The sequence below is a fragment of the Sus scrofa genome, chromosome 15 (assembly GCF_054392235.1).
Source record: "Sus scrofa isolate SSC_HxYL_T2T_F1_AM1 chromosome 15, Sscrofa_HxYL_maternal_Yorkshire_Landrace_v2.0, whole genome shotgun sequence".
Lineage (NCBI taxonomy): Eukaryota > Metazoa > Chordata > Mammalia > Artiodactyla > Suidae > Sus > Sus scrofa.
Window position 1 is genome coordinate 149,894,352 of NC_139397.1, and position 26,343 is coordinate 149,920,694.

General features: G+C 56.0%; 1 protein-coding gene across 8 annotated transcripts in view; it reads left to right on the forward strand.

Annotated features, from left to right (window-relative positions):
- The window catches only part of AGAP1 (ArfGAP with GTPase domain, ankyrin repeat and PH domain 1), a 558,467-nt gene that overhangs the window by 114,869 nt on the left and 417,255 nt on the right, over positions 1-26,343 (forward strand). For 2 of the 8 annotated variants that reach the window (XM_084998789.1, XM_084998793.1), the window contains exon 1: positions 22,882-23,025. The exons of 5 other annotated variants lie outside the window; for them this stretch is intronic. In XM_084998789.1, the coding sequence (XP_084854915.1) occupies positions 23,001-23,025 (25 nt within the window). In that variant the 5' untranslated portion in view covers positions 22,882-23,000. Of the gene's footprint in view, positions 1-22,168; positions 23,026-26,343 lie in introns of those variants that run through there. One more of the 8 variants, XM_084998791.1, reaches the window with a different exon arrangement.

The window sequence follows — 26,343 nt, forward strand, 5'->3', positions numbered from 1 at the left end:
GACTGTTTCAGGGTTTGAGGGCTACACAGTCCTGGAGCAGCCTCGCTCCTGCCTTGTGTGGCAACGCCTATAAACAAATGGACACAACAGTGTTTCCGTAACACTTTCTTCACCAAAACACTTGCGGGGCTGGATGTGGCCCCCGGGCCCTCATGGAAACACATGCTCTCGTAGGTTCTAATGGATTTAATGTTTGAAATCCAGTAGAATGGTGTTCAACCACCAGGGAGGTATAATGGGTTTCTTTTCATTGTTCTCATGAAGCAGAATTTTGAACCAGACAAACCTGGTGTTGTTTATTTAGATACTGTGGCAGCCTTTTCGGAAAAACACTCAACCTTTCTCTAGATGGTGGGCCGAGTCCGTTCTGTGGCTTGACAGTGGCCGTGGGGCTGCTTGGGTTCCTCGGCTGGGTGTGCTGATGTCCGCAGCCTCAAGTGCTGGCTGTCGAGGCACCAAGGCCAGTTCTGGTCTTCATTTTGGGGTGGAGGCAGCACCTGCTGATAGTTCCGGGGAAGTCACAGCGAAACGCTGGCCTTCAGCCACCCAGTGCGATGTTCCCATTCCAGAGGACTCATATTGGGGCTCTATGTTGTTTGTTGCCGAAAATAGGAATTTTTTGGGGTGTGTGTGTGATTTTCTCAGTGGTTTGAGTGTGTCTTTTGAGTTCTGGCCAAAGGGTGATGAGGATGGGGTCAGAACTAGGAACACGTCCTGGAATCTTCTTTGCTGGAGACCGCAAGTGTGAAGTTGGGAAGGCAAGGACACGCTTGCTGGAAGAGAAGGGAGGGATGACCTCAGTGGGCATCGTGACCTTGACCCACCGGGAAGACGCCCGAGCCTCCACTCACCTGCTGTGCGAGTGTCCTCCAGTGCAGGTCTGGTGGGAGCAGAGGGGAGCCTAAGACCCCAGGGATGTAGGCGCTTGGGCCACTCTGGGGAAGGTCATTCTGGGCGGATGGAGGAAAATGCCTACTGGGCATTGCTGTAGCGTCGCCTCTGATCCTTTCGCTGGAGTGGAGCTGCTGTTGGGGCAGAGGACATGTAGCCAGACCATCGCTGTGGCCTTGTGCCTCACGTCCCCATGGAAAAGCCACCTGGCAGGGAGTCCCTGGGCCCTGAGGTAGAGCCGGAAAGGAGGAGCTCTTGGCTGGATATCCGGGGATGCGTGTGGCAAAAGGGAAGCGTGGAGGTGCGTCTGGGAGAGGGGCGAGCGGGTGGATGTGCCAGGAGGCCTCAAAGGGCAGGGAGGATGGGGACAGGTGTGCAGGGAAGGTAGGCAGGCCTCTTAGATGAGATGCGGCCTCACGAGACTCAGGGAGCTGGAGGAAGATGGCCCGCTTAGGATGCTGTGGCCGTAGCCAGATGCCTGGACCTGAGGAGGAAAACAGGACAGACACGGGAGGAGCATCTCCAGGTTGGAGACCAAGCCTCCAGCGCCCGGACCATGGTTGCCTGGGGCTAGACTTCATGGCCGGTGGGAAATGGCCATTGCTCAGGGGACTTTTATGAAGCCTTATTAGTCAAAAGTAGCTTCTGAAACTGGTATTAACCATTTCATTGCTGTATATGGAGTGTTTCCTTGCATTGCTTTTTTCCCCTTTGAGAATAGTAACACGCAGTATGAAACTTCAAAGTCGAGAAATGGAGATTTTATGCCAAATACAGCACACCTTGAAAGAACAGTTACTGGTTTGAAAACCTGGTGGACATTGTCCTTAATATTTTGGTGGAATTTCTGCTCACCATTTTTCTGTACGTTCATTGTGAGGTGTTTGAGACGGGCTCTTGGCGCCTTAGTGGCCGAGCATCTCCTGGGTCACGTCTTAGTGTGTCACACCCGAGTCCTGTGTGCTCCGTCTGTCAAAAGAGTTGGGGCAGGTTCGGGGGAAGGAGCTGGATGCATCAGGCTTCGGGTTTCACGTGAAATGATTCTGCTTCTCTGATAGGCTGATGCCTTTTGGTGACCCGGGGGCTCTGGTGGAGGCACACCTGCCGTTGATCCGAAGGCCCCCGTGGTCCCCGCCGTTGCCGTGGCAACACTCCGCCCTGCCTCCCCCACGCTGGGTCCTCCCAGTGATCTGAACCCGGGCCTGCGTGCTCCGCGCTCGCCGTGGGTCTGCATAATGCATGAGGTGAGTGACAGCCGCGCGCGGCCCCGTCCAAACAAAGAGCCCGCCTCTGAGAGCCGCGCAGATTGTGGGAACATATTGTGAACACATTCCCTGTAACTGCGAGTCCTGCCATCCAACGCGTCTCTGGTCTGTCAAAAATATTTTGACAGGGCCCACCCGCTAGCCCCCTTTTATGCAAATACGCTGGCACTGCCTGGATCCCGCAGGGCGACCCCCAAGGGGAAATCCGCAGAGGGAAGCGGGCCGTGTCATCGGGGTTCATCATTGCTGCAAATGAACGCCCTGAGAAGGCTCAGTTTCTGTTCTTTGTAAATGGCCACACTGACTAATGCCCTCAGATGCTGGGCGGCAGCGAGAGGGTCGCCCTGGAGAAGACTTGGACGGCACGCTCTAGGGGAGTTGAAAAGCCCCGCGTGGAGCGTGGGGTGGGGCAGGGAGGATGGACCGGCCGACTGTGACCCGCTAGCTGTGAGCAGGGAGATGCTGGGTAAAGTGGCGGGGGTCGGGGGGCGCAGGCTTCCCTGGCTGGCCGGGCACTATGGGTCAGGAGGGGCCTTGTGCCCAAGTGTGGTCCCCGTTGTGCCTGCCGGGCTGGCCTGCCTTCCTGCCGGAGGTCCTGGGCTCAGGGACCACCCCTCCTGGAGGACGGGTTGTCCCCATGCTGCTGCTTCCCAGGATGGGCAGCCATCCTACGGCGTCCGGGAAGCGCTCAGGAGCCGGCCTCTGTGGGCTGCACCTCCATGTGGGAGGTTAGAGCTCTGTGTGCCTTGGTGTCCTCACATCTCTGCAGCACCTGGCAGTGAAAATGCTACGAGGGGTGCGTGGAAAACGTTGGCAGTGCGCATGGCAGCAGGTGGGAAGGGCTCATCTAAGTTCAGGTGGTTGTTAGTGCTGGTCCTTAGCGGGGGTGTCCAGAATAAAGCCCCCCTCGCCCCCTCTGGCTGTTGAGTGTGACCCCTCCTCTGAGATGCCGCTGGAGGGTCACGTGGCAGCTTCTGGAAGACCTCCTAATTAGAGAGCAGATGGGTCCCTTTGCCCCTTCTGCCCTGATTACTCCCGCCTCCTTGGGCCCCAGACTGTGATGGCCACACTGGAACTGGAAGGGGTCCAGGAGCCCCCCCACCCCGCCTCGCCTGGAGCAGCCCTCTCGGAGACGTCATTGATATGGGAGGGGCCTGCTTCAAGCCGCTGTTATTCGGGGTTTGCAGCCACACGTGGCACATGATCCTGATTAGCTGCTCCAGTGTCTCAGGGGGAACGAACAAGTGGTCCTTCTGATCGGATCTCACCCCCTGACAGGGGCCCGCCTGGCTGGGCCCTGGGCCTGGGGACTGGCCTGCGCGCCCCTCCAGGAGCCCCTGCCTCCGCACCTCCACGATGATTGCAGCCCCGTGCTGGGCCGACTCTGGGGAGCAGCGGCGCCCAGATGACAGCTGTGGGCAGCCAGGTTCTGCGTGGCTGGTTTTCTGAGCTGCAGGCAGGCAGGCAGGCAGGCCTGGGCAGGTCCTGGCTGCAAATGAGCACTTCCGGATGCTTCTGTCTTTCTAGTGCCACCTGGTTTCTCTGGGGATCCGGGCTCTGTCGTCCCCCTTGCTGTTTAGGTGGTGATGTTTCTGCTGCAAAACCACGCCCTCCGATTTAATCAGGAGGCATGAAAGCCAGCCGGGGCCTGTTCACCTGCCCGGCCTTCCTTTTGTGGTGCCCGACGGCGTTTGGTGGGGTGTATAACGTGTGCTGTCGCTTTGATTTTCCTGTTTGGATGGACCTCATTGTTTTAGAGGAAGGCGCAGGAGCTCAGTTGCTGGCAAACAGAGAGGGCTGCGTGGGAAGACCTGCCTGGCCCTGACTCTGCAGGAGGGCACCTCCATTTCCTCAAAAAATCAGAAGCCCAGTGTGCAGTGTGACCCCTCCCTCTGGGCAGGCTTGGTGGGTCTCTGAGTCCTGCTCTGCTCCCGCCCCTCCACGAACACTGCAGCCTGGGGCCCTGATTTTCTCCAAGCCTCGGGTGGTGGGGGGGCCCCACGCATGTGGAGTGAACCCTGGGACTGAAAGAAGCAGCTGTAGCTCTAAAACAAATGGTGGGGCTTTGCACTTCATTTTCCCATAATTGTGTCTCTCTCTTGAGTTTCTCCTCTGGGGCCTGGGAGTAATTGATTGCATGAGTTTGCCCCTCTCATGGCAGGATAAAAGTCTGCCTTTGAGAGCGCTGTGTGGATGCAAAGTCACTGCCCACGTGTTTCCATGTCACCCGGGCAGCCTTAGAAGTCAGCCGTGCAAGCGTCGGCCGTGGGACTGTCAGGATTGCAGCCGCTATGTGTGGCTCTGTGCAAAACAATAGACAGCCCGGCTTTGGAAGGTCCCCTCGGGCGTCCCTAACATGGGCCTCGTCTCCAGAAGGACTTGTTTACAGCTTCCCACGGGAACTGTCCGTCAGAAAGTGCTTTCCTGTGTTGGAACCGGGTCTTCTCTGCCGGAGAACGAAGCCCATCTCGCATTAGCTCCGCCACCGTGTGCTGCCAACCAGCTGTGTCCAAGGCGCCCAGGAGGGTCAGAGACGCTGAGCTTCTGGGAGGCTCGGGGCACCTTCTCTGCTGTGTTTCCAAACGTCAGTGAACCCGTTCCCCGCGTCCCAGTTCGAGTGTGACCTGAGCAGAGCCCCGTGGGGTGTTTTGTTGCTTGTTTTCTTGTTGGCCATGGCCCAAGGCACGTGAAGTTCCCAGGCCAGGGATTGGACCCGAGCCACACCAGTGACAATACTGATCCTTAACCTGCAGTGCCACCAGGGAACTCCTTGAGTCCTGTGTTTTTGTGGCTGTTTCTTCATCAGCTTTCTTGTTCTCACATTAGTTGTGCTGTTGAAACCGAGAACGCTAGTGTTTATTTGGGTCAACACAAGATCTTTTCCAAGTGTTGAAAGGTGAAGGAGCCTTTCCTTTGTGGGAAAAGAGCTTTGGCTCATTGTCGGGGGTCCCATATGCATTTTGTTGGTTATATTTGTGGGTGAGCAGAGGCCCCCTGAATACCCTGTCGCCTCTCCCTGCTTCCTTCTGACCTGCCAGCACGGGGCCGGGTGTACGTTGTTAGGGCTGCGTGCATTTTCTGGGACTTAGAGTCCAGGACCAGCTTTCCCTCAGAAGTGCGAAAGTCTCTTCCCCGAGGGGGATCTGGTACAGCCTGTGGTCAGGAGGCCCCCGGGGTGTAAGCAGCAGGTGTCCTGAGTTTGAATCCTAACCTTAGAGTTGGCTGCTTAATGGTGGCTAGGTCCTCACCCCTTTCTGAGCCTCCTCTGCCCCCTTTGGACAAAGGGGTGAGAAACCCTCCCAAGGTCACGTGGGGAAGCCGGTGCGTTCCCGTGGACACGCCGTGCTCACCGCCAGCTCCCTGGGATGCAAGAGTGTCTTCAGTCTCCCCTTTTCTCTGCAGATGGGCTTTGACCTTCATCTGGCCTGGGAATGGGTCCCCTTGCGAAAACAAGTTGCTCTGAAAGCTTGGGAGAGTCTAGGTCTATAAATGTTTCCATTCTTCCACCCACCGCTCAGCAAATCAAGTGTCTGAGATTAGTTGAAATGGTCCGGCACCAGCGGGGTCGTCTCTGAGAAAGGAGGAGACGGACAGAAGCAAGGATGCACCTGGCTTCGTGTTAGGAAGGGTCACCTAAGAGTGGCTGCCTCGGAGCAGGTGTCAGAGTTCTCACCGAGGCCTCCAGAGCGCACCCACCCCGTCACTGGCGCGGTGTCCTGGGAGGTGGGGACGGCGGGGACGGGCGGTTGTCTGCCAGTTCTTTGAAGTCCCATCAAGAAACGGGTCCTGAAGAAGGTCAGCCCCGCAAGTTCCATCCGCCTCGCTTGCCCTTGTCTGTTTTGTTGCGTTGGTCCTTTCTTCCAGGACTTTGGCCACGCACAGAGGGATTGGAGGGGGCATCCTGTGTCCCCCCAGACTCTTGGGGGTAACTGTCATAAAGAATAAACACAGCCCTGCGGAGCTTCTGTGGGGTCTCTGGACTCAGAGAGGAAAGCTCGGATGCTGGCAGTGGTCACGAGTCTGGGGAGGGCATGAGGAAGTTCCCGCTGTGGCGCAGCGGAAATGGGTCCGACTGGCATCCATGAGGATGTGGGTTCAGTCCCTGGCCTGGCTCAGTGGGTTAAGGATCTGGCATTGCCGTGAGCTGTGGTGTAGGTCGCAGACGCGGCTTGGATGTGGCGTTGCTGTGGCTGTGGGGTAGGCCGGCAGCTGCAGCTCTGATTTGACCCCCGAGAACCTCCATGTGCCGTGGGTGTGGCCCTAAAAAGATGAAAAACAAAAAAAGGGACCTGAGTGTCCCAGCATCTGGTGAATGTTGGGGGTGCAGGAGGCCTTCCAGAGCCAAGCCCCACCCCACCCTTCCAGAGTCCAGAGCACCCACCGGGACCCTCCGTGGCAGCTGTCCCAGGACCCCATGGCTTGGAGCTGGGTCAGCCTGACTGAATCCTCATGTCACCACTCGTTTCGGGGTGAATTGTGTCCCCTGCAAAATCTAAACGTTGAAGTCCTTCCCCCACCCCCTCCCCCAGGACCACAGAACGTGGTTTTATTTGGAAGTGAGGTCCCCGCAGACGTAATTCGTTACAACGAGGTCACGCTGCAGTAGGGCGGGCCCTACTCCAGTGTAACCGGTGTCCTTGTGACAAGGGGCATTTGGGGCTGAATGTGCATCACAGGGCAAGCACCCTGTGAAGCTGAGGTGGCCGTACCGGCCAGGGCACCCCAGAGGTGGCCAGCACGCCCCTGGAAACAGGGGCGAGGCCAGGGCCAGCTTGGTCTCCGTGGCCCCAGAAGGAGCCCACCTTGCAGATGCTTTGTGGGCTGTCTGGCCTCCAGGACCGAGGGACCATAGATGCCTGGTGCTCAGGCCACCCAGTCTAATGGCCTGAACGCAGCAGCCCATGGCAGCGGCAGTGCCACCGCCCACGGTGTGGCTCAGCAGTTGCAGGGCAGTCGCTCGGGGTCTTGGTCTCCCTGTGAAACGAAGATGAGACCTGCCTTGCAGGGTTGTGCGTTGCCCAGCATCTCATGGGCTGTCGAACTGTAATTATCTTTGGGAGGCACGTGAAGATGGACGCTCCAGGCTGGAGGGCAGCACGTTCCAGACCTTTCTGGGTGGAAGAGGAGGGGCCGGGTTGGTGGAACATGAGGTAGACTGGCAGCCAGGATGCAGGTTGGTGTGTCACGGACCAGCTCTGTGCCCTGGGTACCGGCCCTCCTGCCGCCGTGGCCACAGTGTCCTTGGCTGTAAAGTAGGAGGCGGACCCAATGGCCATGCTTTGTCCCAGGATGTGATGACCGTGAGCGGTGAGCGTGGCCCCGTCGTGGCCGTGGCTTTGGGAGTGGGAGGCACCCCATTTTCATTTTGTCCCTTGTACTCACATAAGGGGTCCCATAAACAGTGACTCGAATGGTGAAGAAAAGGGGAGTGTGTTCCCGGGCGAAGTCGTGAACAGTCTACTTAAAGAGCAACACCAGAATGCTGCGGGAAAATGTTAAAACCAGCTGCAAAATAGTAGGTCGAATACTGTCTCAGTGTTGTTCAAAAAAAAAATTTTTTTTTTTCCATTAGAAAAATCTAGGAGTTCCCGCTGTGGCTCAGGAGGTTAAGGACCCAAAAATTGTCTCTCCGAGGATGCGGGTTCGATCCCTGGCTTCGGTCGGTGGGTTCAGGATCTGGTGTTGCCCCAAGTTGCGGTGTGGGTCTCAGATGTGGCTTGGATGTGGCGTTGTGGTATAGACCTCAGGTGCAGCTCCAATTTGACCCCTAGCCCGGGAACTTCCATATGCTGGTGGTGCAGCCTTAAAAAGAAAAAAAAAAAAAAAAAAGATGGATGTATGCGCCCAGATAAAAGACCAGAAAAAAAATGCCACCGTGATCGCGGTGCTGCCTCTGGGTGAGACAATTGCAAGTCACTGGCTTTGCTTTCCGGGGCGGAGGAGGGGGATGACACTGTGATTGTGTGTGTCCTGGACGCACTGACTTGGCTCTGGCTTCTCTGGGAGAGCAGAGACTGGACGTGGAGGACGGTGGGGAAGCTGGTGCTATTGGCCTAAGGAAGGGACTTTCAACTCTGGGCACCACTGATGCTCTGAGCTGGGGGAGCTTAGCAGCATCTCTGGCCTGTCCAGCCACCCAGGGGCACCCCTCCCCGCTGGTGACAACCAGCAGTGTCCCCAGACAGTCCAGAGCGCATGTTCCCTGCAGAGCAGGCTGGCTTGCTGAGAACCACTGGCCTGGGTGGTGGCCGTGGGGCCAGAGGGAAGGGGACGTCCGGGGAGAGGCGAGAAGAGCGTCCCCAGGACCGGAGGAGGGCCGGTTGGATGTAGGGGAGGCAGAGCTGAGGTGGGGGCGGGGCTTGGGAGTTGGATGGCTCTTGGTGGCACCCAGCGTGGGGGAGGGGCTGGCACGAGTTGCTCGTTGGCCGCACTCCTGGTGAGTGTGATGGTCACTGCGTGGGTTGTGGGAGGGCTGGCGGGCTGGCGTCCCTCAGGCTCCTCTCAGAGCAGGGGCGTCCGTCTGAAGGTCATCCAGAGAGGGCCAGCAGGCTGTGGGGGTGGATAACCTCATCTGGGTGACGGTGTGGCCTGGGGTCGAGTCCGGGGAATCCCAATGTTTCCAGGGTGGGCGGAGGGGAGGCCGAGAAGGGAGTTGAGTGCTCCAGCTGGAGCTGGTGCTTGGCGGCTGCCAGGCGGCGGGGGGAGCTCAGGGCAGGTGCAAAGACTTCCCGGGATGTTCTCATGCCCCCCCCCCCCATCCTCTCAGTGCTCCTTGATTGGCAGGGCTGTCTGCTGGGCTTCTGGGCATTCAGGGGGCGCGTTTTGTTGGCGGGACGAGCACAGGGAACGCTCTCACGGGTAGGTGATAGCAGAGCGGGGCTGGCTGCACCTTCGTCTGTCAAACCCAGGGCAGCGTGTTTACCCCCCGCTGCTGGGCCAGCCATCCCACTCTGCTTCTCAGAGCTGTGAAAAACACTCTCAGGGCTGGCAAAACTCTTCTGGGACCTCCTTGTTGTGCTGTTTCCGAGGTCTCAGGGGCCCCAGGAGTGGATCACGTCATCAGAAATAGACAGTTTCCTTTTGGCGAAGTTGGCATCTTCGTAATAGTAATTTTCTATCACAGGGTTTGGAGACCCACAGTTGCGTAACAAACAAGTCGAGTTTGGAGTTCCTGTTGTGGCTCAGCAGGTTATGAACCCAACTAGTATCCAAGAGGATGTGGTTGGATCCCTGGCCTCGCTTAGTGGGTTAAGGATCCAGCGTGGCCGTGAGCTGTGGTGTAGGTTGCAGATGTGGCTTCGATCGACCCTTAGCCTGGGAACCTCCCTATGCTGCGGGCGCGGCCCTAAAAAAACAAAAAATGAAACCAGACCAAAAATCCGCCTTTGAGTTTTCCTTGACCTGAGGATCTGCACTGGGTTTTTGGTGTCCCCTGGCCGGTGGCCATCGGCAGGCAGCCTGGTTCCATTTCCCTGTTCAAAGGTGCTTAACCGCCTCCCCGCCGAGCTGTGCCCACAGCATCCCCCACTGGAACGATCCCTCCCCCACCGACTGCAGAGGTGCTGGGTGTGCAGACCTCGTCGTCGGGGACTGGACTCCCACGTGCTGTGAGAGCCCGAGATGCTGCAGCATTTGCTGCCTCCGCTTTGGAGTCATGCTGGCGCATCTCCCACGATTCTGGCTGGTTTACTGTGCACTTAAAAAAGGAGAATGATTCCTAATGCCCACGGTGGCCTCGGGCCAGGAGGAAAGGGGCTGTCCCTCCACTTGAGAGTTCAGGGGTCAGGAGAGGCCAGCCTGACACTGGGTGGAAGTACCTTCCAGGAAAGGCATGCTCTGTGCACTACCCCCAGATCACGCGTTCCCCTCTCAGAGCCCAGAAGCGAAGGCGTCCTAAAACCGCAAAGCACCGTTCTCCCCACTGGTAGACGGACAGGCTCGGCTTTCAGAGAGACCAGGACGAGCTGCGTTTCCGATTGTTTCCTGGCGGCTCTGGTCCACACGCGGCTGAGGTCTGTAACTAGGGCTGCCTGCTGGGGAGTGGATGCAGCGGAAGCCGTGAACGGCCCAGGCCGGCCTCTCTCCTCATTTGTATGTTCTCTTAACCTGCCACCATTTTTATCCCCCTGTCATCTTTAAAGAATGTCTTTGGGGCAAATTCTAAAGAACAGTGGCGGGCGGGCAAACCCTTGGAATGTCACCTTGGAAAGCCTGCCTGACCGAGCAGGAGGAGGGTCAGGACATCTGTCGCATGTTGGGTGGGTCGGAAAAGATCGGAGGAGTTCCCGTGGTGGCTCAGCGCTGACCATCCTGACTGGTATCCATGAAAGACGTGAGTTCAATCCCTGGCCTCGCGCAGTGGGACAAGGATCTAGCGTTGTCGTGAGCTGTGGTGTGAGGTCACAGATGCTGCTCAGATCCAGCATTGCTGTGGCTGTGGTGTAGGCTGGCGGCTACAGCTCTGATTTGACCCCTAGCCTGGGGACCTGCATATGCTGTGGGTGTGGCCCTAAAAAGATACCCCTCCCCCCAAAAAAAGAAAAAGATGGGGGAAAAAGTCCTGATCTGTTGAGCTGGATTGAGGCGGGTTAGGAAGTGACTCTGTCTCCCTCCTGAGTGTTTTCTTGCCCAAGAACCATGTCCCAACTCAGCCTGTTTGTCACGAGTGGCCTGACACCGGTGCCGGCTGTGGTTCTCTTTCCCTCGGGGTGTTTAATTCAGGTTATGCTTGGAGGGTGTTTCCCACAGTTCACCCAAAGCCTATGTCCTTGCCCCCCCCACTTAGGGCTGTGCAGTCGGGCGGACCTGCCTACGCGGTGCCGGAAACCATGTATGATGGGAGAGTTGAACTTTGAGACAATACTCTCTCATCTTATAGTTCAGGCAGATACAACTCTACAGAAGTCTGGGAATGACCTCAAAATGTGGAATTCCTTTTTTTTTTTTTTTTTTAAATGCGTCTCGGTCATATTTTAGGAAAACTTGTAATTAGGAAAGAAATGCCTTTTGTGTGTTGTGTCGAACGCCCGCCTTTGCATTCCGAGGCAGCGGTTCCCAGCACTTTGCTAAATGTCAGGGAGTTAGTGCCGAGGAGCCGGGCGCACCCCTGTCCCTCTCGGGCCTCGGGTTCCTTTCCTGCCCACGTGGCCACCGGCTGTTCTCACACAGAAGCTGCTGCTACTCTGTCTCCATCGAAAGCTTGACCTTTCTCCCTCCTCCTTTCAGCGACATGGTCCTCTCAATGTAAAAAGTCATAGTTGATCAATAACATGATGTCACCGCCCCGTAGGAAACAGTAGTTGTAGAGCCATGGCCTCAGTCTGATTTCACTAGGCTGCCTGATGACCTGTGTTCCCTTCCCTGTGCCCTCCCGCAGCCTGGCTCTTCTGTGTTCGGAGGGGACCAAGCAGAATGCTGCGGAGAGCAGAGCAGCGGCCTTTCCACAGTGCTCCTGGCCTTCCCCGTGTTCGTTCTAGAACAGCGCCGGAGTCTCTCAGACGGGCCTCCCTCCGTCTGTCTGTGTGTCTGTCTGGATCCCTTTTTGGTGATCATTTAGGTCGTTCTCTACTGTTTGGCCATTTCTGCGTCATGTTCTTGCACCTCGAGTCTCTACTTGGCCTGAAGTCCCGACGTGGATTCCTGGGGCCAAGGCAATGCACGGTCCTGTGTCTTCCCACGAATTCCCAGAGGGTCGTCCCAAAGCACCCCACCCACAGGGTGCCCCTCACCCCCTCCGCTCAGCCTTCCTCCTGCCAGGCAGTCACCCCCTGAGTCCTGCTGGCTTGACGCGTGGTCGGTGGGCTTCCTGCTCAAGGGTGCGTTTCTTTCACCTCTAAGGTTCTGGGCATTTAGTGGGGAGTATTTCCAAAGAAGCACAAGACTTGGGGGGTTTTTTCACCTCCTCTTCCCTCCTGGGCCCTTGGGCTGCGGCCGCTGGCATTGATCAGAGGAGGGTTTTCAGGCCTGGGTCACGTTTCTGAAGGGATGGCCCTGAGGCCCTCCTGGGGAGCCTCCCTTGGCCCAGGCATCTGGACGGGATTCGGGCCTTGGCTGGGCCGTCACTGCCGTGGGTGGTTGTGCTGGAATTTGTCCTCTCCCCCTCCCTGTGTCCCAACAGCTGTCGGCAGAGGCGTCCCCAGGGCCCAGCTGTCCAAAGACCACCCCCCCCCCCCGGCCCCCCTCAAAGGCAGTGTGCCGGCGGGGGGTGGGGGGAGCAGGCGGCCCTGGCAGCAGGGTCCTCGGGCCTCAGGAAGTCACAGGGCGGCTGAGGCCTCTGTTCATGAGGAAGCGCACACATGATTTTTGCTTTTAGGTGAAAAAAGTGACTCGGGCTCAGTTTTCACAGCGGATTTCCTGCGGCGGATTGGGAAGGACACAGAGGTGGACCAGACGTGGCAACGTCTTCCTCCTGCTGTGCCCGGCTGGGGGCCGGGGTGGGGGGGACTCGGGCAGGGGAGGCCCAGAACGTGGGGGCTCTTGGAAGGGTTGCAGGGCACGCAAGCGTTTCCCCCGTTATCTTTCAGTCGTCGGGTGGCATGATGGCAGTGCGCGAGGGCCAGGGAGGAACTGGCTCTCTGGGTGACTTAGAGGCCTGGCTGCCTGTTCAGAGTCACCCAGTGAGACCCGCAGCACGGCCGCTGGGAGCCCGCAGTTATTTCCTTCTCCGTCCGCGGGCCCTGGGGGTCGGTTATCTTGCGCATCCGTCGGAGCCGATAGGAAGGCAGACCCTGAGAAGCTCGCTGCTGAGCCGTAACTCAGAAATAGGCCTTGTGCAAAGAGCAAACGCCTCTTCCCTCCCATCCTGCTCTCCTCATGGGGTCCCTGGTATCTGAGCCAGCACGCGCATTTGCTTCTTCCTGTGATCTTCCCCGGAGAGAAAACTGATTATCTAATCAAAGGAAGCAGGCGACAGAGCCTCGTGGTGTGTGCTGCCCTGTCTGGTGTCCCCGCGGTGCTGGAGGTTGGGGACGAGCGGGAAGGTGGTTCCCCAGCCACGCTGCAGGGCGCTGGCTCGCAGGGCCGCTGTCCCCTTCTGCAGCCGGGGAGCTCTGGGGCCGCAGAGTCAGCCTGGCCAACGTCAGGGGATTGTGTGAGCCGTTTCCGCTGCAGGTGGCTGGGAAGTGCAGGGACTCTTGGAGGCAGGATGAGAGGACGGCAGAAGCGAGTCTGGAAGAGCCGTCAGATTTCTTCCTGAGTAGATAATACAGCGGGGGTGGGGGTGGGGTGGGGGAGGGGAGGGGTCTGCGCCTCCCTGTCACTGTCAGGTGCTCGCCCACGTGGGTGAGCGTCCTGGGGCTTCCTCTGCCTCCTCTTGGTGACCTTTGTCCCTTGGACTTGCAGATGCTCTCTCAGGCGTTTCCAGGGAGTCGACCCCGTGAAAGCACGGAGGCGGCCCTGTTGATCTGAGTGGGGCCCGTCCTCGTGCTCGGCCCTGGAATAGACAGTCCTCGAAGACTTTTAGGCCCCGATTGCAGGTCCGAAGTAGTCTGTCCACGTGGAGGAAGTCCTTGTGATGCCTGGGCGGGGCATTTCGACCACGAGACCATCGGGGGAGAAGCTGGCTACAGCCGCTTCGGGATTTGAGACATAACCCCATGTGGCATTGCGGGCTGTGGCAGTGCGGCCACCTGCTGGTGTCCCCTCCGTTGGTGTGCCCTGAGTGTTGACAGAGAGCTCCATGTGTGATGTCCTGGCTTACACAGAAGTGGTTTGGATGGACACCTGCTGTGCTATCTTGTAAGAATGGCTTTTGTGGGAGTTCCCGTTGTGGCTCAGAGGGTTAAGGCTCTGACACAGTATCCATGAGGATGCAGGTTCGATCCCTGGCCTCGATCAGTGGGTATTGCCAAAAGCTGCGGTGTAGGTCACAGATGTGGCTTGGATCTGGCATTGCCAAGGCTGTGGTGTAGGCCTGCAGCTGCAGCTCTGATTCCACCCCTAGCCCGGGAACTGCCATATGCTGCAGGTGTGGCTCTTAAAAAAAATAAATAAATAAAAAAGAGGAGTTCCTGTCGTGGCTCAGTGGAAACGAATCCAATTAGGAACCATGAGGTTGTGGGTTTGATCCCTGGCTTGCTCAGTGGGTTAAGGATCCGGTGTTGTCGTGAGCTATGTGTGTAGGTCACAGACACGGTTCAGATCTGGCGTGGCTGTGGCTGTGGCTGTGGCGTAGCTCTGATGCGACTCCTGGCCTGGGAACCTCCATATGCTGCGGGAGTGGCCCTAAAAAAAAAGCAAAAAGTAAAGAAAGTCAAGAGTACTGGGGTGACAGAGTTGAGCGCAAGTGACTTCTCCTGAGCGTCACCCCCTTTGTCCTTAGAAAGCTACACGCGGTTGTGGGCCAGTGATGAGGGGCTTTGGCCGTGGGCGTGTGCATCAGGTGGGCCAGGTGCCCCCTGCCCCTCTTCTTTCTGTCTTCCTGCAACCTCGGGTGGCCCCAGCCTCCCGCCCCTCCCTCCGCCTCCTCTGCCCTCAAGGCAGTGAGGTTTGGTTTCCCTGTTTACCTTTCGCCCCTGGGTTAAGGGTGGGTCCAGGAGTTGTGACGGTGACTCGTCCTGCATCCCACCCTCGGCCCAGCCCCGTCCCTCCTTGTCGAGAAGCACCGGGGGAGGACCTGCGAGGAGCCTGCAGACCACGGTCTCAGACTTGCTTAAAGGGACTTAAGTCAGAGGTTCCAGCAGGGCGGCGGCGGCGGCGGCGGCGGCGGCGGCGGCAGCGGCGAGCTTCCGTTGCCCTGAGTGGTTCTGCCCTGGAAGGCGGGTTTTCCATCCCCCGTGAATCCAGCCACACAGCCTGAAAAGTGCTTCCTCCTCTTCGGGCGATGCCGTCTTGGTGTTGCCTTAAAGTTAAAGCCACTGCAAGACCAGAGCAGTGGCCGCTGCAGAACCGCCGTGGTGGGGCTCTGTTCCCGGGGTGGGAGAGAAGCCGGGCACCCCTTCCGCAGCCCGGGCTAAAGCTGCGCTGGGGAAGGTGGGTTGGTCCAGGCCGCTCCCCTCCGAACATCCTCCCGGCCTCCGCCTGTTTCTGTCTTTAAATCAGAAGCAGGGACTTTGGAGTCCATGTGACCTGGGCTCAGGTTTCTGCGCCTTCCCTCCCTGCACTGCTGTGTGTCTGGCTACCTCCCCTTCAAGGCTCTAGGCTTTTGTTTGGAAAAATAGAGAGGAGTAATGATACCCACCCCCAAACGTCGATGGGGACGCTGTGTGATCAGATCTAAAATGCACGCGGCCGCTCCTGCCACGCTTAACTTGGTCCCACCCGGGTCGCCCTACTGATGTGCTCAGCACAGTGGCTTCTCTGCTCGGGTCTTGGAGAACCCGGAACCGTGTGCGGGTCCCCAAGGAGGCCGGCCGGACGTTTCCAGAGGGCTTATTTAAAATCCTTGACGTTCTCTGGACTTGAGTTGTGTCACTGCTTAGGGATGGGAAGGGGCCCCGGGAGGGCGGTGGGTGGGGTCACTGGGCAGAGAGTGAGCATCACAGCCCGGAGGCCTGTGTGGGGTGGAGGGGACGTCACTTTTCCCTAAACCGGGGAGCGAGGCCAGAGGAGATGTTTATGTTTCTATTGCGGAGTGAGTCCTAGTGACATTTTGGGTGCAGTTCTGCCTCTGCGTCCAGGAGATGTTAATTTTTCCATTATTCCATCATTGACCTTGTCAAGCGTTAAAAGGCTTTCACACTTGTGTGTCTTTTTAAAAATGTGTTACTGCAATGATCCTTCGATGAATTCAGGGGAAATAAGAGAGGGCGGAGGACAAGAACATTTGGCTTTTTACAGAATCTGTCATTTTAAGACCTGTGCTAAAGTGTTTATCTAAAATGATCTGTGACATCCGTCACGTCAGAAAGGACATCAGTGGTTGACATCCTGGAGCTGCAGTTTGCACACCTGTGTGGAGGTTCATGAGAGACATCTGGAGGCTTCTGGAGACAGATTCCTGGGCCCCACCCCCAGAGATCCTGATTTAGTGGGTCCAAGGTGGGGACCTGAGAGTCTGCATTTCCAACACCTATGCCGTAGTCTGTGGATGCTGCTGGTCTGGGGACCACACGCTGAGGGGCACTGCCCTGGCAGTCCCAGGATTTTAAAGGGAACCATGGATTATACAGTGAATCAAAATGTTACTAGTTTAAGGATCTAGGTCGTGCCAAGGTGTGGTGGGGTTGATGAAGGTGAAATCAATTATAAGGACTTCCGCTCTCCCATTAGATCACGGGCTGGCTTCTTTCATAATTTACTCCTGAGTGTCTTTTACATCAAGGTAGTGGCGTTTTAATTTCTAGCTTGCATTAATTTATGGAGTTTCCCAGGTAACAATTCAGTACGTCAAACTCGATGACCATGTCTCTTGACAATCAGAAAAGTGTTCTTTTAGAGTTCCCGTCGTGGCTCCGTAGTTCATGAACTCAACTAGTAACCGTGAGGTTGCGGGTTCGATCCCTGGCCTCACTCAGTGGGTTGGGAATCCGGCATTTCCGTGAGCTGTGGTGTAGGTTACAGATGTGGCTCGGAACCCGCATTGCAGTGCTTTGCTCTGGGCCGGTGGCTTCAGCTCCAATTGGACCTCTAGCCTGGGAACCTCCATATGCCAAGGGTGCGGCCCAAGAAAAGACAGACCAAAAAAAAAAAAAAAAAAAGTTCTTTTGATTGGAAGGCAATCGTTGGATGGAAAAGATGAAAATAGGAGTTCCCATTGTGGCTCAGCAGGTTGAGAACCTGACGTAGTTTCTGTGAGGATGCTGATCCCTGGCCTTGCTCCACGGGTTCAGAATCTGGTATTGCCCCAAGCTGCAGCGTAGGTTGCAGATGCAGCCTGGATCCAGTTTGGCTATGGCTGTGGTGTAGGCTTTAGCTGCAGCTCCAATTCGACCCCTAGCCCAGGAAGGTCCAAATACTGCAGATACATAAAATAAAGCATTGATGAGGCCCGGGAGGAATGAAGAGATTGTGAGGGAGCCCCCTGCTGCTCTGGGGGCTGCGGTGGGTTTGTGGGTTTATTCATTTACCCCCGCCCATCTCCGTATCCCCCCGTCCCCCATCCATCCCCCCATCTCCCCATCCATTTCGTGTTGTTCTCGTGGCAGTTCTAGGCACTGGGCATGGAGCACAGAAGAGCGAGGATAAAGCTGCAGGCTCACGCTGTGGCTTGCTTAGCTTCTGAGGTCCTGGGGGTTCTTGCAAACGAGCTTGCCCTCCACCCCCTCACCCTGCTATTCGCAGAAAACTCAACATGAATAAATGTATCCATTTTCAGAGTAGAAAATAAATGTGGTTTCTGCAAATTACAAACCTGTGACTTTAGGTTCAAGGGCAGTTAAAGGTCTAGAAGGACTCCTTAGGAGTGCTTTGTGCTTTGTGGGCAGCGCTAGCCTGCGCCCCGGAAGTCGCCCAGCCAAGACGGAGACAAGATGGGCAACTACTCTGGGCAGTGCCAGCCGGGCGAGAGATCTGGTACCATCGAGAAAACTAGGCTTCGGATACCTGCCCGGCTGTGGTCTTCAAAATCTGTTTTTGAAGTACTCTGATCTCCATTCTGACAAGTTATGGAAGACGTATTTGCAGTGAATGTTACAGACAAATGGCTATTCCTGATGGTTAAAGAGCTCACCCAGATAGGTTCCAGAAACACGACGATTCCCGTCGGTAACCGAACAAAACCCAATAAATCTGAGATGCCGTTATTTGGACAAACAAGCCAAGTGAGGACAATGACACGGGAAGGTCGTTCTTATGGCCCTGATGTGGGGGTGGGGTAGACTGTGACCAAGAAGCCTGGGGTTGGTGGGTAAGGGGGTGGCCAGCATTGAGGACCCCCCCCCCAAATGGCAGAGGAGTCAGTCATTTGCTTTTTCCAGAAAGCAGTTTGGAAATGAGAATGGGTAAAAGGTTTGTACACTGTGACTCAGGAATCATGCTTCTAGGAATCTAAGCTAAAGAAATAGAGCTTTTCATGGTGATTGATGGATTTATTTAAATTTCTGCCCCGACTTGTTCCAAAAAGGATATAAAGCCGCCCACAGAGATGGTTGGGTAATTAAAGACAAAATACCATCCGTGAAAATGTCTGCTCTGGATGAAAATTAGCCTCATGTTACCCAGAGTGTGTTCTAGCCTGAAATGCTTAGGGTTTGGGGCATCCTTTTGTCTTTTGAACTCAATCTCGTAGTGGTTGTTTAACTGGAGAGAAGTACGGAGTGATGCCAACTGTCGATCAGGCATCAAGGTCTAGATCGAGTGTGGCCTTGCCTCCATTTGAAGACACCCCCGGACTGGGCAAGACAGTGGCCGAGCAGCCTTTCCGAAGGCAAAGGGCGGACTCTTCGGGGCGCTCTCTGATCGACCTGCCATAAGCCAGTCTGTCTGGGAGCAGCCACCCCACGCCCCCCTCCGTACTCCCCACCCCCCACCCCTGTGAGGGTGGGCCTGGCTTCCAGGCGTGTCAGTGGACACCACCCAGGCCACCTGGTCACTCTCCAGCTGCTGTCCCTCACAGCTGGAGGCCCTTCCATGGGCTCCCATTTCTCCGATGCCCTGTCTCTTACACCCTCCCTGTTGGTTCTCAGCCTCGAGAAGCTGCCCTGGGCACATTCCTTTTGTCTTTAGGGTGACAGTGTTGATGACACCTTATGAGAACAGGTAGGGGCTGTGGGGAAAGAGGGGTGCACGTGAGCAAAGGAGATTTCACAACCTTGTTGCACGGGCATTGCTGAAGCCTTGGGGAAGAGGGCTCACGGCTGGGGGTACAGGGCGGATCCTGGTGCCTGCCATCCTTTTGCTGCAGTGATCGGCCCAGGCAGGGAGCCCAGCACCAGGAAGGAAAGGAGCCTGGCTCGGGAGGGAGTCGGCTGACTGGACGGGCATCCCTCATCCATCACTCCGTAGCCGCTGGCCCTGGGCAAGCCTTTGACCTCTCAAAGCCCGTTTCCTCCTCTGGAAGGAGGAGGAAGTGGTACCCGACACCCGTGCGGGGCACCGCCTTGCTTTGCTACTTAAGGAAAAGGGGTAGCCTCCCCGGTCTCGTCCGCCTGATCCGACCCAGTGGTGGTTATTATGGGATGGATGGAGTCGTCAAGGGGAGACGTTCCAAGAAGGATTGAAAGGTGGTTGGTTTCAGGAAAAAGATGTGAAGATAGATTGGAAAAATCACCCTTTTGCTCAGAGCATACAGAAAATTGTTAAAAAGCCAGCCTACATCCAAGTTTAAAAATTAAAAATAGCCTTTCTTATTCAAAACAGTCCCTGTCAACTTTCGAAAAGAGAGAACTTGAGGAGACCAACATCGTAGGTTACTGAGAGGGGTTATAATCAGCATTCTCCAGCTGCTTATTGCAGTCTGGCCTGGGATGAGGTGATAAAAGGCAGGGCAGGGATTGTCTCCGTCACTGTATATTTAATGTAACGTGGGCTTTTTGTTGTTGTTGTTCCCTGGCCTCTCTGTAGCCTATGAAATGGTTGTCAGGAGCCTCAATGGATTCTTCTCTGCCCAATAATGTGTTCACTGCCCTGGTATTTCCTGGACAGCTGGGGCTGCTTAACTATTTAACGGCAACAAGATGAAGGAAACAGACTTTCCAATTGAATATTTTGATACGTGACGGATTGAAAAAGAGCAACAATATTCTGTATCCCGTATCCTTGTGACTGAATGATAGCAGCTTTAATAGGTGTGGCATCACTTCCCAAGATGGAAAACCAGAGTAAAGAGTAGCTCGCCCAATCCAAGCGTGCCCTCCGATGTCCAGGTGTGGGTTTAGTGGAGAAGATGTGATCCCAGGACGGGGACACGTCTCAAGGGACAGGAGCTAGATATGGGTCATCAGTGGTGCCCCCGGGCCAGTCCTAACGTTGACATGCTCTAACCTAAGCCACAGGACTTTTTAAAGGACAGTCTCTTCCCTTCCCACATGACAGTGCTTGATGATGATTTCATCTGAAAAGCCTCCATCATGGGTCTCTGCTTCATTTTCATAAAGGCAGGTGGTCTTGAGAAAATTAGAATAAAAATATCCAGCATATTCGGTCAGAATCTGAGTTGCCTCTCACAGCTCTATCTGGACCAAATTCAAACATTTATCTGGAGTAAGCAGTGCTTTTTCAATCTTTATGTTGTATCTTTGTCACTATGATTTGCATTCAGGTAAGAAGCCCAGCACACTTTGAAAGAAAATGACTTTCTGATTGACTCCTATAATTTCAAACAGTGCTCTTTCATGAATAAAGAATATTAAGGACTGTACCCAGAGTGATCCCCCCTTTTGCCTTTTTTTTTGAGTTGTGTGATAACAGAAACATCTGTGCATTCCACACAAGGTCAGCTTAGATTTAAAGGCAGGCATATGCTTTGAAAATTAATTCATGCTGGAATTGAGAACATGGAATTACTTAGGTGTCCAGAAGCATCTCGGGCTCACCTCGCTTTTACTTTGGGTCCTGGTCCCTTTATTTCACCCACATCCTACCCCCTACACTCAACTTCCAAAGTGAAAGCGGATGGAGAGAGCAGACCAGTGCTGAGTGCTTTTATCTGATCAAACTAAAGCAATGAAAATGTTTCTCAAGCCAGGCTGTGTGTGAGCAGAGAAGTTATATTGGAGAGAAGCAGATGATTCCTGGGTTGCCGTATCAGTTGCTTTAGAGTAGGATGCCTTGTATTCTGTGCAAGTAATCTTGATTTACGTGCAATATATATACATTACAGCTACAATGTATATTACATATTATATAATGTCTGCAACATACATGTGTATAATATAAGCAATATATTTATATATTATATGTGCAATGTATATACGTTATATAATACAGGCATATATAGATTATATATTTAAAATGTTCATATATATTTATATAACATTCACATACATTTATAGGTAAACATATATAATATTTATGTATATTCATGCTTGAATTTGTTCAGTGGAGATTTCCAAGCTCCCTTTTCCTTTCCCCCAGTGAGGCTGGATCCTGCATGCTGTGGACGCATCTCCTTTGGAACCAGACCCTGGTTTTTGATCTGGAGATTTATAGGAGAGGGAGGGGGCAAGGCACAGTGAAGGGAGGCGGTTGGGGCTTTGCCAGCTTCCACTAATGAGCGGGGCTGCACAGACTCAGTCGGACAAGCAAGGACAGCGTTGTGGCTGGGGTGTGGCCCACTGAAGGTCCCCTTGCCGGTGAGCCCGTAGGAGTTGTCCTGTACCCCAGGTCACAGCCCGTCCCACCGGCCTGGGGGGCAGGTCCCTCCTGCTGCTGCTGGCTGAGGACCCCAGGCAGGGGAGGATGTTGCTTTCATTGGTCCTGTTGCCTTATTACCACTGCCGAGACAGATGCTTGGGTTTGGACATGACACACCTTTTTGGCAGGACAGTCCTTGTACGCTTGCTTTTAGGGCTAGGGTTAGAAAAAAAAAGTTTCAAGCCTAAAAGCTTGATTACATGGAGTGGACAGTGCATTCTGAACAGAAGAGCTGGGGAGGAAAAGGAGAGACAGTCCGTTCCCCTCCGCGCCAGGGGTCTTTGGTTGGAGCTGCTGACCGCGCACGTGGGTTCTCTCTTCATTATTTGAGCGAGACATGCCTGGTTTTCAATGGATCCAGGAACGTGTTCCGTGGAAAGGCAGAAACGCGGGTCCTTCCCACACATGTGCTGGCTCTTCCCTGTAGTCTCCCCAGGAGGAGGGCGGGAGCCTGGGAGGGGAGCCTTGGCTTCCTCTGGAAGAGCCCAGGCTTGCCTCTCTCCACCAGCTCCTGACTGGTGCTCTGGTGCTGCCCTGGGTAGCCCAGGAGCCCGGCTGAGTTGGGGTCGCTTTGAGTTTTTAACTGAGAAAAGGGCCTTTTGGAAACCCAAATGGGATCATTACACACGGACCGCACCCCTTGCTTTGAGAATCCTGTTATTGATGAACCGTGATGGATGGATGATGCCATGAGCTGGGTGTGTCCCCCAGAAGCCGTCTGTTGAAGCCCTAAACCGCACCCCCCAGCCCCGCTCCAGTGCCTCTGAACAGGACTGTATTTCGAGGCAGGGTCTTTAAAGAGCCTGTGAAGTTAAAACAAGGCACTGAGGTGGCTGCTACTGCAGTCAGGCTGGTTTCCTACGTTGTAAGAAGGAGGTTAGGACGCAGACAGGCACAGAGGGAAGAGGACCTGAAGACACGGGAGAAAACGCCACCGACAAGCCACATAGGGAGACAGCAGAAGAAATCAACCCTGCCCACACCCCGACTTCAGACTCGACTGCTGGAGCTGCAAGAAAACACATTTCTTCTGTTTAAATCCTCAAGTCTGATCCTTTTTTTTTTTTTTTTTAATTGACTGCACTTGCGGCATGTGGAGGTTCCTGGGCTGGGGACTGAATTCCAGCTGCAGCAGTGCCAGATCCTTTAACCCACTATGCCACGGTGGGGGATTGATGAACCCATACCTCCGAAGCGACCTGAGCCACTGTAGTCAGATTCTTAACCCACGGCGCCACGGCTGTGATACTTTGTGATGGCAGCCCGAGCAGACAAGGGCAGAGATGTTTCCAATGTCATTGCGAACTTTCTCTTGGCAGTCAAGGTCATTGAAACCTTGGTGGCCGATGAAATATTTATGGACATTTTCCTTTATGCTTTACCCCTTTTAGAAGCATTTCTGTTTATTTGTGCGCCCTGTTTTCTATTAGCAAAATGAATGTTTTCTGTTCCTGGAAATAACGAGATTTTGCTTTAGAAATAGCACTGTTAGTGCAGCGCTTGGAGGGACAGAGTCGACAAAGGCTCGAAATGTCTGGCCGTCTCCTGGGCGACGTGCAGGTTTCCTGATGCCTTCGTCTTGGTCCTGCTGCCACTGTATCTGGAGTGTGTCTGATGCTAGGAGTTGATGGCTTTGTGCGTGAGTACTTCCACTTTCAGAGCGGGAGGGCTGCGGTTTGACAGACTTTCCTGCTGCCCTCCAGGGTCAGGGCCAAGGGCCTGGGGGGCACAGTGGCGGCGGGGGCAGGTGCAGGGGCTTCGGGCTCCCCAGGCGGAGGCGTGCTCATCAGGTGACCTGGCAGTGGATTTGGCGATCTGGGGCAACTAGGTTTTCTTGGGAGGGCTGCCCAGGAGTCCGGCTGGAGGCCTGCGCCTGCTCAAAGCAGGGGAGGGGAGGGGGCCGAGGGCTCTGCTCAGCCCTTCTCAGAACCTCAGAAGGACAGAGGGTCTGGAGCGGGGAGATTTGGGGATAATGCTGACCGCTGGACTGGTACCTTGTCCCTAGAGATGCAGATGAAATGGGAGCCTGCTTTACCCCAAGCTGCCTTGAATTTTCAGCGTCCCCGCTCTTGGAACTGGGTGAGGGCCTGTGTGTGTGTGTCTGCCTTCCTTCTTGTCTGCCTACCTGCTCCCGAAGTCTTTGCCACTCTGACATCCGTTCCTCATGCCCACTCCGCACCCAGTAGAGCACGATGACGTCCCCCGACTCTCTTTGCAAAGCCCTCGTCCTGCTCCGGGCCCAGCTTCCTCTCCAGCCTTCCAGAGTGGGGTCAGCCACACCCCTTGGGCATAGCCGGTGCTTTTTGGAGGGAAGGCATATCTGGACCGCTCCAGTCCAGCTCCGGGCGTTACTGGGAGGTCCAGGGCACCTTTTCCATCTCTCTGTGACTTACCTCCCAAATCTCTAAAATGGGGATAATTGCAGAGCTGCCCTCTGTGAAGGGCCTCCAGCTGAGCCAGGCCTTGGTCACATTGGGAAGGGGGAGCCCAGGGCTAGTCTGCCTGAGCCTTGAGGCCCCACGTGGGGAGGCCTGGGCTGCAGGAGGAGAGCGGTGGGGTGCGGGCTCCTTGGGGGTCTGGGCGGAAGTGCCAGAAACGCTGGGTTGGGGGTGGGCCTGGCCACCCTGCTGGTGGCCTAGTATCTTTGAAGCCTGGGGTGAAGCCTGAAGTAGACTGGCGCCTCCCACGCGAGGCTTTGGTCCTGGAAATCTTCAATCAGTGTGAAATACCTTTTTATATCTTGTCTGGAAGGGGGCGGGTAAACTGGGTTGCTCACAAAAGAATGGCCCCACCACCGCCCTCCAGCCTTTGTCACGAGTGAGACCTGCTTCTGGCCCCGCAGCAGGAGGTGGGCCCGCCCCCCCCCTCCCCTCCCACGCAGGCCTGGGGGAGGAGGTGCGCGCAAGTCGCAGGGCCCACCTTCGTTCCTTTGAGGACAGCCCGCGAAGGCTGGAAAGTTCCAGAGGGTGGCCATCTCAAGCATTACATTTCCTTGACCATGAACTTGTAATTCTTCCTGAGAAAGAGGCCTTTTGCGTGAACATTCTGCTGCCTGGTGTCACCTCTTTTTGTGTCCAGAAATTTCCAGCGGCAGCTGTTGCTTCTCTCTCCGTAATTCTGGGACAGTTTGGGTGCCGCGAGGTGCTGTGTGCAGAGAGGCCCTCTCCGTGGGTGCGGGCAGCTCCGACAGTGCCCCTGAACCGGCCACGTGAAAAGTGAACGCCGTTAGTTCTAGAACTCCCGCAGTGCCAGGTGCTGAGCGTTACTGCGGGGGGGGAGGGCCCCTTATGAGCCTCTCTTTAAAGAGTTCTGAGTTCTCTCGGATTCTCTGTCTTCGAGGGTGTTGTCAGCGCCTGGAGTCAACAGCCTGCGTTTCATTGTGTCGCAGTGAAGGCCGGGTGCCTGCCGGGTAGCCTCTGCTGTCTGAATCCAGGTGAGCAGGGGGAGCACCCCATCCTGGGTGGCATCCTGGGCACGGTCCAGGCCCAGGCCGGAAGGGTGGGCATTCCCACCCCGCGGTCCCTCCAAGGAAGGCTTTCTGGAAGCTGCAACCTCTCTCCCCTCTGACCAGCGCACACGTGTGCGGGCACCTTCCTAGCCTTCCCCGGGGGGTGGCAGTGACCCTGGGAGGGGAGACTCGGCTTCCCCTGGAAAGGCCTGGGCTTGTCTCTCTCCTTCAAATGAAGCCTCTGGGAGTGCCCGTCGTGGCTTAGCGGCAACAAACCTGACTAGTATCCATGAGGACTCGGGTTCGATCCCTGGCCTTGCTCAGTGGGTTGAGGATCCGGCGTTGCCGTGGCTGTGGTGTAGGCTGGCAGCTTTAGCTCCAATTCGACCCCTCGCCTGGACTCTCCAAACGCTGCAGGTGTGGCCCTAAAAAGAAAAGCAGCATCATCCTCTGGGGAGACCCCCGCCCCCGTCATGTTTGTGTGTTTGCCGCCGAGGGGGGGCATCTTTTCTCAGGGGCGGCCGCCCAGGGCCGGATGCTCTGAGGAGTTTTGTGGCCGGCGAAGAAGTGAGTCACCCTCTTCTGTGTGTCTTTCCCTAACCCCTGGGGACTCCGTGGGTGCCCTCGGGGCGGGGGACCGCTGTGCGGGGTGGCGGTGCAAAGCAGGGCATCTGAGGGGGGCGGCTGGGCAAGTCGGCTGACCTCTGCCGCTCTTTGTGCCATGGCCTCGGCCTTCCTGCCCTGTCGGGCTCGCGACTGGAAGCGGCCTCCGGGTTGATCAGACTCTCCATGAGGCAGCGTTTCTTGAGCACAGCGCTGCTAAGGGCTGGGGCTTAGAGACGGGGTTGCGGGCCCGAGTCAGGGACCCTGGTCTTCGGGGGGCAGGGGGGTGTGTGGTGTAGTGAGTGTCAGGTTGGAACAGGGCGATTGGACCAGGAAGGGGTGTGCACAGGTGTGGGGGGCTCACGGGCTCCTGAGCCCTGGTGACCAGAGGGGTCAGCTGGTCCCGCAGCTCCGCCGCAGGCGCTGGGGGCGTGGGGGCGGCCGTAGAATGGAGCATCCTGGGGGGCAGCAGACAGCACGCGCTGCTCTCAGCACCGGGCCGGCAGGTGCTTCTCATTGGCACGGCCTTTGGTCACCACCTCTGCTTTGTGAGACTGGGGACAGAGACTCAAGGTCACTTTCCCAAAGTCTCAAGGTGGGGTGGGGGCGTGGTTTGCGTCCTTCTGGCCTTGGAGCCCAGCCCCCAGCTGCTCCTTATGTACAGCAGGGGTGGGTGGGGCTGTCCCGGGCACCAGTGCAGGAGGGGGCCTTTTATCCTGCAGGTGGCCCGAGTCTCTGGGGGGTCTGAGCGGGAATTATACCCTAAAAGTCCATTGCAGCAGAAAGGATGTCGCCTGGGAGGGGGGCAGGAGAGGCTCTTGTTTCTGCTTTTTATTAGCAGGAGCTAAGCGAGCATTTTCGTGGGGTGACTGTGATTGTTGGTACACGGCCCGTGTGTCAGCACAG